The sequence below is a fragment of the Cebidichthys violaceus genome, unplaced genomic scaffold, assembly GCF_023349555.1.
Source record: "Cebidichthys violaceus isolate CVI_PGR_0920_01 unplaced genomic scaffold, fCebVio1.0.p SCAF_128, whole genome shotgun sequence".
NCBI lineage: Eukaryota > Metazoa > Chordata > Actinopteri > Perciformes > Stichaeidae > Cebidichthys > Cebidichthys violaceus.
Genome location: NW_027176294.1, coordinates 85,622 through 101,130, shown reverse-complemented (window position 1 = coordinate 101,130; position 15,509 = coordinate 85,622). Strand labels below are relative to the sequence as shown.

Sequence of the window (15,509 nt, the reverse complement as noted above, 5' to 3'; positions counted from 1 at the left end):
TAGAAGCTCAGGCTCAGATAGAAACACCTGCTCACCTGGCAAAGCTGTTGGACTCACCTGCTCAGGTAGAAGAGGAGCTGCAGCTTTGATCTGGTTCATTTCTGTTCTACTGAAACTCACTTTGTTCTTTTACTGACGACTCTCTTGTTTCTATTCAGAACCTGTCAGGTTGGTGGGAGGAGCCAGTCGCTGTGCAGGAACACTGGAGGTGAAACGAGGAGACTGGAGACCAGTATATGACTCTTACTGGACCCTGAAGGAAGCAGCTGTTTTCTGTAGAGATCTGGACTGTGGCTCTGCTGTTTCTATCAGACGGAGAGAGGAGTCCTCAAAGAGATCTGTGTGGTGGATCAACTCTCACTGTGTTTTCTCTGGATCTGCTCTGAGAGAGTGTTTAAGATCAGATTCCTCTTCCTTCATCCTGGATCTCACCTGCTCAGGTAAGCCCATCAGTGACATCATCTATGTAGCACCCCAACACTCTATAGAGAGTAGACCTAAGTTACCCTTTAAACTGGAATGATTGGGTGTTTGGTATCCTAAGGTAGCTACCACCAAGGTTTACCTGATTTGGGTGAAATTTAGATTATTTATATTACGCTCTTAGTAAACTTAAGAAACTGTCAAACTTAATAGATCTAAACACTTAGACCACACTCTATTTTAAATAACTGACCACAGACAACTTTTTGGGAGGAAAAGGAAATAAAGGTTTACTGACTGCTTTTTACAATGTTCAAATCATATTTACCCTTTTGGGGGACAAGAAACAAAACAGCAATAACACAAATTAGAAACCTTTTAACATAAGAAATAGTACTTTCTGAAATAATATGAAACCAAAAGTTAATAAGTAAACAAATTGTTTGGACAAATATATAAAAGTGAATTTTCTTCTATCAACACAACTTAAATGTCTTCAGCTTTCTTTGTGAAAAGCCCTATTCCCTTTATTCACTTCTTCACTACAGCAGAACTCAGTGTATAACAGAATAGTTCAACTTTAAACACACATGGGCCCACACACACTCACTCACACAACAATGAGAAAGTTGCAGGCCTGTGGAGCTCGGGTGCGGTGATGCCTCCTGAATCCTTATCCTCAGCAGAGCAAAGACACAGAAAGTCTAAAGTCACAGTTCAGCGTCAGTCTTGGAGAAAACAGTTTGTGGTTCAAAAAATGAAACCCGTTGACAGCGGAGGTGAAGACCACGGCGGTGAAGTCCTCCTCAGGAACACACCAACAGTCCTTTCTGGTCAGCAATGGCGTCCTCTGGTCCAGTGACTCAGCAACTTTTACTCTTCACAGACACTCTTTCACAAAACTCTCGGCTAAATCAACTGAGATGAAGCAGTAAATGAGCAGTGCTGTCCACAGCTAACAGTTTCCTTATCTAACCTAAACATTCACCAAGCTACCTCCCCTCACATGTCTCTGCATTCCTCCTGTTCTCTATTCATTTCTCTCTCTGCGTTTCTTTTCTCTTCGCCCCGCCCTCTCCTTTACCTACAACCAATTACCGCAGGTGAGGCTGAATGACACCTAGAGTAACCAATCAAACAACAAAGCTCAAACTGAAGGCACTATCAGTGTTTTTTTATTTTTTAACTCTCACTTAGTTTAACCCATTGTTTGCTGTCAATATTGTTGAGAGCTGTTTATTTCAACTACTTATTCAACTATTTACATCCTACTTTATTTAGGACTAAATGATCTTAATCCCTCAGTTAACCACTTTCTCTTTATTAAACTAAATTGCTTTCAGGTTGATTTCCTTACTGAGTTATTTCATCCAACTTTATTAGGAACTAACTTGTTTTAATAGCTAACTTTTACACCAGGGCTTCATCTATGTGACAATCTACTTCCTATGTTGTGGTCCAGTCCCTCCCTGACTACATCCTGGGAATCTGTGTATAAAACACTCTCTGAGGTGGCTCTATCCCTTCATGAGCCTTCACCTGTCTCTTCCTTATTGGGTGTACCGTTAGATTCTCCATTGTCTGCTTTCAAACGTGACTTTTCTGCATGTTTAACTCTACTGGCTCAGCACCTGGTGTTGCTGAAGTGGAGACATGTTTCTTCATCAAGTTCAAGGCACATCTTCTGAGGTGTGGATACTTGTGTTCCATCAGTAAGTCCCATAACTCTTCATTCATGCCAGGTGTTTCCCTTGATTTGATCTCAATGTAAATGTGCAGTGAGAGAATCTCTGTCTCAGCAGCAAAGCTGTCCAGGTGGAACACTGATACTATTTAGCTCTCAGTGAAGCTCTTCTGATGTTCTCATGTTGCTCCTCATAGATGTCAAGCTGCACAATGTCTTTGTCCTGATGCTTCACTTCTGTCTGCATGTGAGGAACGTTCACAGCGTTAAAGCCTACTTGACAGCAGTTGTGTCTTTGAAACGTGTTTCCTTCACTGATCCTGTTGATGACATGTTCATCATAATCCTGCAGCTCTAAATCAGCTTGGTTGAACAGTAAAGGGAGATCTGTCACAAACACTGAATCCAAAAGCCACTGGTAGTCCTCTAGCTGTGCATCTTCTGCATGTAATGAAAGATTCAGAAAGTCTCACTGAATGTCAACAACAATGTTCCTCTGCTCAGCCATCTTACATCAGTGTGCAGCAGTAGGTCTCTGTGTTCAAAGGCCTTCTCCTCCAAGTGAGTCCAGAATACCGTTCTCTGTAGAGTCCTGGTCCCAACACAACTCACAATCTTCAAGGCAACATGCCTCCCTTCTTTCATGGTGAACATCTTCCACCACAACGCTTGCTGCTGAATTCTACATGATAATAAAGGAAGTAGAGGAGAACTCTCTCTGTTAGCACAACATGATGAACCCAGTAGCACTAATCCGTCTCTTAGCTTCTGTGCTCCGTTTGGTAATGCAGCTCCAAAGTGCCCTACTTTGGTAAGACCACGCTCACACTGCAGACAAGACAGACGCTGTTTGAATCTCAGTAAACATGAAAAGAATTCTCCTCCCAGTCTGACTAAATATGTTAACTTTATGATCTTTGATATTTGTGTTTTGAGCTAACTTAGCTAGCTGGTTTCTGATTATTATTATGATAAATATGATTGACTTATTGTATTATTGAATTGTGTCTCTGAATTGTTGTTTCATGACATCTTGTTATTTAGTGTCTGGTGTCTTTTCTCTCTCTCTCTTTCATCTTCTATCATCTCTCCAGACTCTGTCAGGCTGGTGAATGGGACTAGTCTGTGCTCAGGCAGACTGGAGGTGAAGTCTAACCAGTCTAACCAGTCTAACCAGTGGTGGTCCTCAGTGTGTGAAGATGACTTTGACCAGCAGGATGCAGAGGTGGTCTGTAGGGAGCTTGGCTGTGGGGCTCTTTCAGTCCTCCAGGGGGCGCTCTATGGAGAAGTGGAGGCTCCAATGTGGACCAAAGAGTTCCAGTGTGGAGGCCATGAGTCTGGTCTCCTGGACTGTAGAAGCTCAGGCTCAGATAGAAACACCTGCTCACCTGGCAAAGCTGTTGGACTCACCTGCTCAGGTAGAAGAGGAGCTGCAGCTTTGATCTGGTTCATTTCTGTTCTACTGAAACTCACTTTGTTCTTTTACTGACGACTCTCTTGTTTCTGTTCAGAACCTGTCAGGTTGGTGGGAGGAGCCAGTCGCTGTGCAGGAACACTGGAGGTGAAACAAGGAGACTGGACACCAGTACATTACTCTGACTGGAGCCTGAAGAAAGCAGCTGTTGCCTGTAGAGATCTGGACTGTGGCTCTGCTTTTTCTATCAGACGGAGAAAGGAGCCCTCAAAGAGATCTGTGTGGAGGATCAAGTCTGACTGTGATCACTCTGGATCTGCTCTGAGAGATTGTTTAATATCATATTCCTCTTCCTCCATCCTGGATCTCACCTGCTCAGGTAAGCCCATCAGTGACATCATCTATGTAGCACCCCAACACTCTATAGAGAGTAGACCTAAGTTACCCTTTAAACTGGAATGATGGGGTGTTTGGTATCCTAAGGTAGCTACCACCAAGGTTTACCTGATTTGGGTGAAATTTAGATTATTTATATTACGCTCTTAATAAACTTAATAAACTGTCAAACTTAATAGATCTAAACACTTAGACCACACTCTATTTTAACTAAGTGACCACAGACAACTTTTTGGGAGGAAAAGGAAATAAAGGTTTACTGACTGCTTTTTACAATGTTCAAATCATATTTACCCTTTTGGGGGACAAGAAACAAAACAGCAATAACACAAATTAGAAACCTTTTAACATAAGAAGTAGTACTTTCTGAAATAATATGAAACCAAAAGTTAATAAGTAAACAAATTGTTTGGACAAATACACAAAACTGAATTAGCTCAAACTGAAGGCACTATCAGTTTTTTTTGTTTTTTTTTACTCTCACTTACTTTAAGCCAGTGGTTCTCAACTGGTTTGGCTGCGGGACCCACCATCACCCCTTAATGACAAGCCGCGACCCAAATCGAGGAACATTTTCAACTTCTCAAAAATATTTAATGTAAAGATGGTGCAGTTTGAACCTGAGCTGAAAATGTCCTCTGCAGTCGTAGTAGTAGGAGTTCTCTTGTGCAGAGAAATAGTTCCTGTCAGTCCCCGTCACACATGTTTCACGTAAACCAGTAAAACTGATTTGTTTGTTACGTCAGTAGATTCGTCCATTGGTAATGCAAAATGACCGCTTGCCTTAATTGGAGCTGTGGTCTGTTGTTTGATGTCATCCGACATGTCTTCAATTCTCCTACTTATCGTGTCATTTGACAGAGGTATAGTTTTCAGTTGCTCCCCTATTGATTGAGCCTCTCTCACCATGTCCATGGCTGCAGGTAAGATCAGGTCCTCTGCAGTGGTGTGGGGCTTCTTTAACTTAGCAATACGATGTGCCCCCTGGTAAGATGCACGGAGTGCCTGTTCTTGCTTCGAGCACGAAGAAGTAAGTCACTTGTTTGATGTCCTCAGGTCTTGAAGTCGTCTTCAAAAGTACTCAACAGGTTTATCTTTGAGAGAAGGGTGTTTTGTTTTCAAATGCTGCTTCATTTTTGACGGCTTCATGCTTTCTTGTGCCAGAACCTCGCTGCACAAAACACACTGAGGTTTTTGCCCTCTTTTGTCCTCAATGTAAGAAAATCCATATCTCATGTAGTCGGTGTCGTACTTGCGTTTCACTCAATTAGCATGAAAACAAACTTTGTGGGTGTTCTTCTACACTGTGAAATGGTGGGTGTCTATTAGCATTACAAAGCATTAACGCCAAATACTGTTAAGGAGTGTGAATAACTCCGCTGCATAAAAAATCCCCTTCAAAATAAAAGCACAGGATTTTTTTTGCGAGCCACCTCTTGAGAGTCACTGCTTTAACCCATTGTTTGCTGTCAATATTGTTTAGAGCTGTTTATTTCAACTACTTATTCAACTGTTTACATCCTACTTTATTTAGGACTAAATGATCTTAATCCCTCAGTTAACCACTTTCTCTTTATTAAACTAAATTACTTTCAGGTTGATTTCCTTACTGAGTTATTTCATCCAACTTTATTAGGAACTAACTTGTTTTAATAGCTAACTTTTACACCAGGGCTTCATCTATGTGACAATCTACTTCCTATGTTGTGGTCCAGTCCCTCCCTGACTACATCCTGGGAATCTGTGTATAAAACACTCTCTGAGGTGGCTCTATCCCTTCATGAGCCTTCACCTGTCTCTTCCTTATTGGGTGTACCGTTAGATTCTCCATTGTCTGCTTTCAAACGTGACTTTTCTGCATGTTTAACTCTACTGGCTCAGCACCTGGTGTTGCTGAAGTGGAGACATGTTTCTTCATCAAGTTCAAGGCACATCTTCTGAGGTGTGGATACTTGTGTTCCATCAGTAAGTCCCATAACTCTTCATTCATGCCAGGTGTTTCCCTTGATTTGATCTCAATGTAAATGTGCAGTGAGAGAATCTCTGTCTCAGCAGCAAAGCTGTCCAGGTGGAACACTGATACTATTTAGCTCTCAGTGAAGCTCTTCTGATGTTCTCATGTTGCTCCTCATAGATGTCAAGCTGCACAATGTCTTTGTCCTGATGTTTCACTTCTGTCTGCATGTGAGGAAAGTTCACAGCGTTAAAGCCTACTTGACAGCAGTTGTGTCTTTGAAACGTGTTTCCTTCACTGATCCTGTTGATGACATGTTCATCATAATCCTGCAGCTCTAAATCAGCTTCGTTGAACAGTAAAGGGAGATCTGTCACAAACACTGAATCCAAAAGCCACTGGTAGTCCTCTAGCTGTGCATCTTCTGCATGTAATGAAAGATTCAGAAAGTCTCACTGAATGTCAACAACAATGTTCCTCTGCTCAGCCATCTTACATCAGTGTGCAGCAGTAGGTCTCTGTGTTCAAAGCCCTTCTCCTCCAAGTGAGTCCAGAATACCATTCTCTGTAGAGTCCTGGTCCCAACACAACTCACAGTCTTCAAGGCAACATGCCTCCCTTCTTTCATGTTGAACATCTTCCACCACAACGCTTGCTGCTAAATTCTACATGATATTATAATATTATAAATATGATTGACTTATTGTATTATTGAATTGTGTCTCTGAATTGTTGTTTCATGACATCTTGTTATTTAGTGTCTGGTGTCTTTTCTCTCTCTCTCTTTCATCTTCTATCATCTCTCCAGACTCTGTCAGGCTGGTGAATGGGACTAGTCTGTGCTCAGGCAGACTGGAGGTGAAGTCTAACCAGTCTAACCAGTCTAACCAGTGGTGGTCCTCAGTGTGTGAAGATGACTTTGACCAGCAGGATGCAGAGGTGGTCTGTAGGGAGCTTGGCTGTGGGGCTCCTTCAGTCCTCCAGGGGGCGCTCTATGGAGAAGTGGAGGCTCCAATGTGGACCAAAGAGTTCCAGTGTGGAGGCCATGAGTCTGGTCTCCTGGACTGTAGAAGCTCAGGCTCAGATAGAAACACCTGCTCACCTGGCAAAGCTGTTGGACTCACCTGCTCAGGTAGAAGAGGAGCTGCAGCTTTGATCTGGTTCATTTCTGTTCTACTGAAACTCACTTTGTTCTTTTACTGACGACTCTCTTGTTTCTGTTCAGAACCTGTCAGGTTGGTGGGAGGAGCCAGTCGCTGTGCAGGAACACTGGAGGTGAAACAAGGAGACTGGAGACCAGTAGATGACTCTGACTGGAGCCTGAAGAAAGCAGCTGTTGCCTGTAGAGATCTGGACTGTGGCTCTGCTGTTTCTACCAGACAGAGAAAGGAGTCCTCAAAGAGATATGTGTGGAGGATCAAGTCTTACTGTAATCACTCTGGATCTGCTCTGAGAGAGTGTTTAATATCAGGTTCCTCTTCCTCCATCCTGGATCTCACCTGCTCAGGTAAGCCCATCAGTGACATCATCTATGACATCATCTATGACAGGGGTCATAGATGATGACAGGGGTCAATTCAAATTCCAAAAGGTCCAGAATGAGAAAATCTCCTCGGGCAAAGGTCCGGAACCGTACAACAATATCTAACTTGCGCTATTTACTGCCATGTGTGTGTGTGTGTGTGTGTGTGTGTGTGTGTGTGTGTATATATATGTATATATATATATATATATATTATTATTATTATTCTCAGTTTTCAAATGTAACTGGATGGAATACAAATAATACATAGAAATACATAAATAAATGTTCTTCTCATTTCAAGTAAAATAAGGGCTGGATTAAAGAATAAATTACATAACAGAAAGCTTTTGAAAAATGTGAATATTTAAAATAAAGTACTTAATTTTAGATAAATGAATTTCACTGAATTGCCCTGCAGCTTTAAATTCAGTTCATTCAGGTGTGAAGTGATGTCAATCAAAAAAGCCACAATATGATATTTTTCTCATCTTCTAACAAGAGAAATGTGTGAGCATGGACTTTATGTGTGGTTATTAAAGCTCTTGTTTCAGCTCTATTCTCTCTGTTAACATCATTGTTGGTCAGTGAATTCACGTGTTAGGATTCTGATCATATTGGGCTCTTAGGTTTACTTTCTGTGTCTTCATTTCAGATGTGAGTGGGTACGTTTGCTCTAAAGAGTTGTGCTTTGTCTCGTAGTGACGCTTCACATTACTACTTTTAATAATCTCACGGTCTCTGAACATATGAGACACACTGGTGTTAAACTGTCCGTGGGAAGAATTCACCGATAAGAGTCTGTTCATTGTTGGTTAAAGACTCTGGTCTCTCTGACCACTTTTCTCTTTTTGGAGAACGCCATGCGAAATAACTTCTCTGACTCACGTAATTCTCCTGCTCTTCCTTCTCATTCCTCGGGTACATCTCAAGTCTCTTAATTGTTCCTCTCTCTTCACTCCTCGCTTGAACCGGAAGTTGTTCTGCGCCGCCATATTGACGGCCGTCCCAAAGCTCTTATTTAGCTCGGAGGAGCGAGGAGAGAGGAGAGAGGAGGGATCTCTGAGGAGCCATGAGCGAGGACGCAGGAGAACAGGCTTCCAGGAAGTGTTTTAACGGAGGACACGCCCCCTCTTTGTTCATCAGTGATGTGATTGGACGCTGCAGCCGATCACTGGAGTTTCATACCAGAGTGTAGACGGATCACAGATTTATATTTGATATGTTTTCTGATTCATCTGGTTTAAATAGATGTTCATTGTAGTCTGAACAACAAAAGGATCACAAACAACTTTCTTCATTCATTAGAAAGATTTGTCTTTTCATGATCTGATATTTCCCTCAATAACTTTTATTATGGAAACAATTAAAGTCAGAGAGAGCTAATTAATTAATTATTAATTAATTATTAATTAACCCAGAATATGATTATGATTTATCTTGAATACTGGAATTAATTAAGTCTCAATGTTTCAGGTTAAATGTAAATTATATAACTCATCAAACACTCAGGAATGATCAGACGTGACTGAATGAAATGATGATAAATGAAGTAAAAAGCTCTCTGACTTTAATTGTTTCCATAATAAAAGTTATTGAGTGAAATATCGGATCATGGAAAGACAAATCTTTCTAATGAATGAAGAAAGTTGTTTGTGATCCTTTTGTTGTTCAGACTACAATGAACATCTATTTAAACCAGATGAATCAGAAAACATATCAAATATAAAGTAGAGTTTAATCTGTGATCTGTCTTCACTCTGGTGTGAAACTGTAGTCAGTCAGTCCGATCAGCTGCAGCGTCCAATCACATCACTGATGAACAATAAGGGGCCCTTAAAACACTTCCTGGAAGCCTGTTCTTGTGCGTCCTCGCTCATGGCTCCTCGACCCTCGATCCTCGATCCTCCGAGCAGGAATAAGAGCTTTGGGACGGCCGTCAATATGGCGGAGCAGAACAACTTCCGGTTCCAGCGAAGAGCGAGGAAATGACAACTAAGAGACTTGGGATGTACCTGTTGGTCGCTGTGTTTCTTGCACCGCTGAACAAGTGCCATAAAGGCTGGAAAAGCTGCGCCGGTTAAAATAGAAGCGCTCCGTCAAAATTGTAGAATTCTCAATTATCTAACGGTTTCAGGTCCAGGGTCCGGATACAACGACGTCTGGGTCCGGATCCGGACCGCAGTCCACCTATTAGTGACCCCTGATCTATGACATCATCTCTGACAGCAATGTTTCCAGTATGTTCCTTCCTCTGTCACAGTGACAGTCAGTGGGTTTGCATTGGACTGAACTGTAAAGTTAACCAGGACAACGACATCCTGAAGTGTAGAGAGGTGGGCTTGTTTCTGGAAGCTTCAAAGCCTCCATAGACTGCTGAGCTCCACCTGGCAGGACACACCTGTCTGTCTGTCTGTCTGTCTGTCTGTCTGTCTGTCTGTCAGACCTGTGACATCACGTCCTCATTCAGGGTCCATCTTGTTCAATGGAGGGTGAACGTGAACTTTTATCATCTCTCTGTGTTTACAGACCTGCTGCTTCAGCCAATCATCACTGTGTCCTCCTCAATGTACGGGGTCTCCAAGGCCCAGCAGCAGGGGGCTCGGGCGCTCAGGCGCTCCACCTTCACCATCCTCTGCTCCATCCAGCCACAGTACCCAGGAGGCTCCTTCCATCTCACCTTCACCTCCTCCAACTCAGCACACAACTACACCCAGCCAGCTGTCAATCATTCTGCCCACTTCCTGTTTCCTGCTGCAGGGCCCGCCCACCAAGGAAGCTACAGCTGTGTTTATCACCTCTATGTTTTTAATCATACCTTCTCCTCTGAGAGCCGTCTGCTCTCTCTCACTGTCTTGGGTAAGCTGACTGTTTACATGCAGGTTTGAAGATGATTGGTCCAAACTGACTGAAGATGATCAGCTGACCACAGAGTCCATGCATGTTGTTGTTTCTGGAGTGACACTGTGACTCCTGTCATTGTGTTACACATGTCATATAGTAACCAAACCTAAACACGGTCTATAAATGGCAACAGCTAACAATCTACTGTAGGACAGAGCAGGTTTGGTTACCAGGATAACTCTGGTTCTCTGAGAACTGAAGCAGCTTCTGATGTGACCAATCACAAAAGCTCCACTGCCACCACATCAGTCATAACACCCCTTAACCCCCAACTCGCCATTTTCAAGTGTAGTTCCTCCACCTATCAGAAGCAAGAAGGGCGGTGTGCTCCGATACCTCACTCAGAGAACCAGGGTTATCCTGGAAACCAAACGTTGAGACGTCGTTAATGATAGCAATTACGCTTTCAATTGACTCTTCACCAAGTCCCGCCCCTCTAACGCTGACTGGCCAATCACAGTGTAGCATGGTCCAGCTCTGACCAGGAGCTCTGGTGATGAAAACAGGACGTAGGTGATGACATCATTGTAACATGAAACCAAGACTAACCAGATTCTCTCTAGTGTCCACCAGGGGGCGACTCCTTTGGTTGTATAGAAGTCTAGTCTAAAATGACTCTACTTCTCTCTTGATTTATTCCCTCAGTAAACATTGTAAACATGAGTTTATGGTCTCAACCTCTAGTTTCAAGTCCTCTTCAATACAGCATGATGTTCATTTAGTACATTATTGTCCATTTAGAGTCAAACAGACCATAAAGCAGGGGATGATTTAGGGCGGGGCTACACAGTGATTGACAGGTCTCTACCAGAGACGTATACGGCGTCTCTACGTTACTCCTCCTCAGTCCAAATATGGTCACTTCCTGTTCACTGGTTGCAAAAAACCAAGATGGCGACAGCCACAGTCCACAAACCAATGAGTGACGTCACGACGACTACGTCCACTTCTTCTCTAACGTCTGTGGTTCAAACAGTGAACATGAAGTAAACATGGAGAGTAATACGTGTCAGTGATTGTAGGTTTCAGGGTCAATGGGAGCTGTTGGACTCATGATGTCGTGTGATGTGATGACTGTCCATGTGTTTGTTCAGATCCAACACCTCTGATCATCAAAGCGGTCGTCCTGCCGCTGACTCTGCTGGTGGTGACCGTTGCCCTTTACTCCTACTGTAAGGTACTGACACACGTCTGTTGTTTAGACCAGCGACTGAAATGAAGCTCTCGCTCTGTGTTTAGTGAACTGAAGACAGGACTGTGCTGTCATGTCTCTCCAGGCCAACAGGGGGCAGATGCCGTGCAGACAGAAGAACACTGAGCTGGATCATTATATCCTGGGTGTTCCTGCAGCTGAAGAAGAAGAAGAAGAAGAAGAAGAAGAAGCTCAGGGAGCAGAGTAGCTCCTCCAAGGAGCTCATCTCACATCCAGATGATTTCTACCACACAACCACCATCAGCTCCCTTTGATACGCATGTTCCCTTGAAACAAGAAGGCTGAATATGATATCACATTATTATAGCCTGTCTTTGTTACTCTCAACAATGTGTTGGTCTCTCCATACCTTCTGACTTCCTGTCTGTGGCTCTCAGCTCCAAGCCCATTGGTTCCTGCTGAAGACGTGAATCTTTAAAAACACCTCACAGATATAAAGTTTAATGAAAAACTAGACTTGAGAGCAGGTTTACCAGAGTCCAAGCAGAAACCAAAGACTATCAGGATCAATGTTAATGTGATGTATTAGAATAAACATGAACCATTGACTTATATCTTCTACATTCTGTAGAGCGATACTCAATGTTGACAATCTGTTGGTGTTTGTCCTTTAAAACATATAATGAACTTCATGACTTCACTTATTGTAGTGAGCAAGATTTTGGCAGCAGGACAACATTTAGCTAAAAGATATTCATAATAATACAAATATGAACAAGGTCCCGCTGTGATCAGCCCCAAAACCTCATTTATTTGTCTTTCAGAAATGTTACTATTTTACTCATTGTTGTACTTCATGATTTTACTTCATTTTGTAATTAAGGATTTTACTTATTTTTTTCATAATTAAGGCTTTACTTATTTCATAAGAATGTTTCTTAAGGATTTTGATTATTTTTTATAATTAAGGATTTTGCTTGCATCATAAGACAATTGTAATTTTGCTTGTTTTTTATAATTAGAGGGTTTTACTTAAAACATGCATTTTGGTTAATTTTGTAATTTAGGATTTTACTTATTTCATAAGAACTTTGTTATTATGGATTTAGCTTGTTTTTTATAATTAAGGATTTTGCTTATTTCACAGTAACTTAGCTAATTTTTGTTCCTCATAAATTGAGTTATTTTGTTATTAAGGAATTAAAAAAAAATTATAATAAAGGATTTTGCTTAAATCGTTTCACTTGATTTTGTAATCAACAAAATTACCTTTCTCATAAAAATGTATCTTATTTTGTACTTCATGAATTTACAATATTATGTAACTAAGGATTTTGCTTATTAATAAGAATGTTGTAATTATGTTTTTTTCTTATTTCATAAGTTTATTTAAATTTCTAAATAAGCATTTTGCATATTTTGTAAGAATTTAGCATAATTCTGTAAATAAGGATTTTTCTCATTTCATAAGAACTTTGCTTATTTTTGTATTGAAGTATTTTGATTACTTTTGTGCTAAAAGGATTTTGATACAAAATGTCCTCCTAATCAAACAATCTGAATAAAATATGAACACAAACGTAAAACTGAACACACATACTTGTATTGCACAGATACATTTAGTACTAGTACTGCTTTAACAAAGTACTTTAAGGGGTGTTGAACTTGGGTCCAGTCGGATCATATTTGGACGTGGAAAAGACAACATGTGACCCTTTACCAACCGAAACCAAACCTGAGCGTCATTAGAAGGACTTTAAACTCACATGTGCACATCTGTGTTCAAATGATCAGTTTTCATGTGTTCACACACAGAGAGATGAACTGATGAAGATCACTGTGATGAATGTATCTCTATCATCTATGTTCAAAGAAAACGAAACACTTTAATAAACTATGAAACTCTGTGAATGAGCTGAATCGAACAGATTGTAAGTCATAACCAAAGCCTCGACGTCTTCTTCTCTGCAAACGTCAAAAGATTTTAGTTCCTGCTTATGAGACACTGAGATATGAATGTGACTTTTTTAAAGATATTTAGTCAAAATAATAAGAGATTAAGTTAAAATGATGGGATAAGTATTTTTTATTTATATTGTTCCCAACTTTCACAATCTATTTTTTCTATTTTCTTGGAGGAGTTTGTCATGGAAAGCTAAAGTTTTGAGTTAGACGACATCATGCCGGACTTGATGTGAAAATGTTCCTCTTTTAACCTCGCTTAGCAACAAGAGTACTCAGTGGTAGAGCTTGATATCAGAGAACAAAGAGACTCTTAAGTCTGTTTAAAACCTGTATTTATATCTTTAACACCTTTGATTCACTTTACAACAACAGAACAAAGGGACATTTAACAGGTTTTTTTCATCTGGACCACATAAGACCAGGTCTGGGTCAGAACCCTCTTGATGGAGACTTAATAAACCTGGTCTGGATCAACAAAGAGACTCTTAAGTCTGTTTAAAACCTTTGATTCACTTTACAACAACAGAATAAAGGCGGTTTCATGGTCTTTTCTGAATGTAACTGTGAAGCCTGTGAAGCTGCTGTTGCTCCGTCTGTCCACATGGTGGCGATGTTCTCCAACACGTGAAGCTGAAGCAGCTGATGAAGAACACAGAGTTCACACAGGTGACATGAGTCACTTCATTCAGTGGTTAACAGCATCCATCAGCCTCAGCTGCTCTCTGCTCACTGATCATGAGTGAAGGTTCAACACATCACACATCAAATCAGTCACTTTGTGGAGGACACTTCACGGTTCATTCTCTTCAAATGTGACGGCTGCTTGTGATGAAATCCTTCTGCACATTAATGTGTGTATCTGTGTTCACTAAGAAACAAGAATCCAATGAAAGTCGTTACAGAATCCTTGATGTACTTCTGGAAACACACCAAACATCTGAAGCTACATCAAGGTCACCAAAGGTCACTTCATCTGTCCAATCATTTCATTTTTAGGTGGTAGAATTTCAAATAATTGATTGACAGAATATGAATCGGCAACTTCTTGATGATATTGCTGATAATAATAAAGTCATTTTTCAAGAAAGAAAATCCAAATATTGCATTGTTTCATCATTTCAAATGTGATCATTTGCTGCTTTTGTCTGAACATGATAAATAAATCAAATATATTTTGGTTTTGGACAAACAGAGTCTGAGGAAACTATACATTTTCAATTAAATGTAATTTATTTTGTATTGCCTATATCACAAATCACATATTTGCCTCAGAGGGCTTTACAATCTGTACACATGTGACATCCTCTGACCTTTGACCCTCACATCAGAACAGGAAGAACTCCCCAAAAAGCCTTTAACAGAGAAAAGAGGAAGAGAGCTTAGAGAGAGCACCAGAGGAGGATCCTCTATCAGGATGGACAGAAGTGTGAGAGATGTCATGTGGACACAATGAACAACACAACAGAGTTACAACTCATTCAATGCATATGACAGAACATATTCATATCATGAGAGTAGTGAGTGTAATGATGATGGAGAGATTATGACTACTAATAATAACAGCAGCAGTGGATATAGTAGAATAACTAATAATAAAACCAGTAAAGGTATTGGTAATAGAAATAGAAATGTGATAATAATAATAATAATAATACTGATAGTAGCAGTGGGTGTCAGCAGGACCAGGGTCCAGATAAGACCACGATCCATGGAAACCTGTGAGGAGAGAAAGCACCAAGACTCCAGAGAAGAAGCAAAGTGAGTCATGTGAATTAATGGAGCATGAATTCATAGAGAAGGAGAGAGAGAAGAGGAGAGAGGAGCTCAGTGGATCCTAGGAAGTAGTCTGTAGTAGTCTGGGTCTACATGACTCGAAACCTGAGGGCTAGGGTTCATTTTGATGAAGAGACAGTTTAAGAGAGTTGGGGATCACTAGTTTAGACTTCATCAACTGGCCCGGCCTGAACTTCTTTTCCAGGAGGTTTTGAAGAACTTCTGCTGGGACTGGAGCCTGGCTGGACCAGTCTGCATCTCAGAACATCAGTGGCCACTAAATTCAAAGGTAAGCAGAGCCTTTATTTCAGCTGATTCTGA

At 41.0% G+C, this 15,509-nt stretch overlaps 1 protein-coding gene across 1 annotated transcript; it reads left to right on the top strand.

Annotated features, from left to right (window-relative positions):
* Positions 1–3,139: 3,139 nt before the first annotated feature.
* On the top strand, positions 3,140–12,510 carry LOC137870065 (CD5 antigen-like). The gene is made up of 7 exons (XM_068707054.1): positions 3,140–3,525; positions 3,619–3,900; positions 6,680–7,003; positions 7,097–7,378; positions 9,923–10,252; positions 11,392–11,474; positions 11,575–12,510. Exons 1-7 carry the CDS (start codon positions 3,408–3,410, stop codon positions 11,695–11,697), a joined length of 1,542 nt encoding a protein of 513 aa, XP_068563155.1. The 5' UTR covers positions 3,140–3,407; the 3' UTR covers positions 11,698–12,510.
* The last annotated feature ends 2,999 nt before the right edge of the window (positions 12,511–15,509 follow it).